This window comes from Aptenodytes forsteri, unplaced genomic scaffold, assembly GCF_000699145.1.
Source record: "Aptenodytes forsteri isolate BGI_AS27 unplaced genomic scaffold, ASM69914v1 Scaffold147, whole genome shotgun sequence".
Lineage (NCBI taxonomy): Eukaryota > Metazoa > Chordata > Aves > Sphenisciformes > Spheniscidae > Aptenodytes > Aptenodytes forsteri.
In genome coordinates, this window is record NW_008795320.1 from 1,061,095 (window position 1) to 1,062,297 (window position 1,203).

The following is a 1,203-nucleotide window of genomic DNA, read 5'->3' on the forward strand; positions in this document are numbered from 1 at the left end:
GTTGGGGTGGGGGGGTTACGGGGGGGGGGGGGGGTGGGCAGGCCATCAGTGAAGACGGCAGGACGCTGCAGGGTCCCCGAGGCGAGCCGTGGCCTCGTGCTTATCTTAAATCCAAGAGAAAGACAGAAAGTGGGGGCGGGAAGGGAAACAAAAGGAGAGGAGGTTCCTCGTGTCTCCTGTTTTCATCGGAGCAGAGCCCTGGGGCTCCAGCCCACTGTCCGTGGGGGATGATCAGCTCTAGTTCTACTTTTGGCTGTTGTAAGCTTTGTGCCTCTGGTTCATGGGGTTTTCTGGAGACTTCATCCACTCCTTCTTGAGGAGCTGCTTGAGCTGGGACAGGCGCATGTTGGGGTTCTCTTGCTTCAGGCGTGGCAGATTGACCTCTTCAAAAGCTGTGAAGGCAGCTTTCATCCGGCGCTCGGGGTGCCGGTCCAGATCATTGGCAACGCTGCCAGAAGGGAATTCAGAGAGAGACACGCATCAGAGACACCTCCCTGCAGGCACCAGCCACTCGCCCCGCTCTCACCCCCTGTCAGTGCAACCAAGTGCATACAGAATAACTTGGGTGATAAAGCAGAAAACCCCGTGATGCTTCCCCTACCCACGTCAAATACTCTCCACAGAACAACAGGGCAGGGGACGTGTCCTGTTCTTGCTGTTGAGATAGAAACTCACGGTGAAAGCTTGAAAAGAAGCCAGTTCTGGGGGAGGGAGTGTCTGCAAGAATTTCTTGTAAGGAAAGCGACACCTTCAATGGAGAGCACCGCTACGATACGGCCACGTACCTGAGAACAGCAATGGCATCTTCAATCGTCCTGGCCTCCACTGATCCTTCCTCCAGCACCCTTCTGTTGATGTTCTCTTCCAAGGGGACCTCCAAGTGAGTCTTCTCCTTCTCCACTGCGCAGGGAGGGGGGGAAAGGGAGAAACATTAACGTCAAATCCAGCCTGTGCAAAACCCCCAGAGGAGCGTTTTCCCAAGCACTCTGAAGAAAGTGCTGAGAAAACTCAGCCAGAGTTCAGTCCCAGTCCTGGAAGAGAAGAGTGCCTGCTCTGCAGCTCTGTTTCTCCCCCTCAAGGTGACAGATTTCTTTTTCCCCCATTTGGGTGTTAGACACAGACACAGCAAAGCACGCAGCACGGAATAGCTGCAGGCAGCTCTTGCTTTCCAAACACCTTGTCCTTCAGCGATAGGAGGTGAAA

The 1,203-nt window shown here is 54.7% G+C and overlaps 1 protein-coding gene across 2 annotated transcripts in view; it reads right to left on the reverse strand.

Moving 5' to 3' along the window:
* Nucleotides 1-21: 21 nt before the first annotated feature.
* Nucleotides 22-1,203, reverse strand: part of CCDC124 (coiled-coil domain containing 124) — a 34,285-nt gene continuing 33,103 nt past the window's right edge. For both annotated transcript variants that reach the window (XM_019472233.1, XM_019472234.1), the window contains 2 exons: nt 786-903; nt 22-448 (listed from right to left, as the gene is read on the reverse strand). In XM_019472233.1, the coding sequence (XP_019327778.1) occupies nt 244-448; nt 786-903 (323 nt within the window). In that variant the 3' untranslated portion in view covers nt 22-243. The remainder of the gene's footprint in view (nt 449-785; nt 904-1,203) is intronic.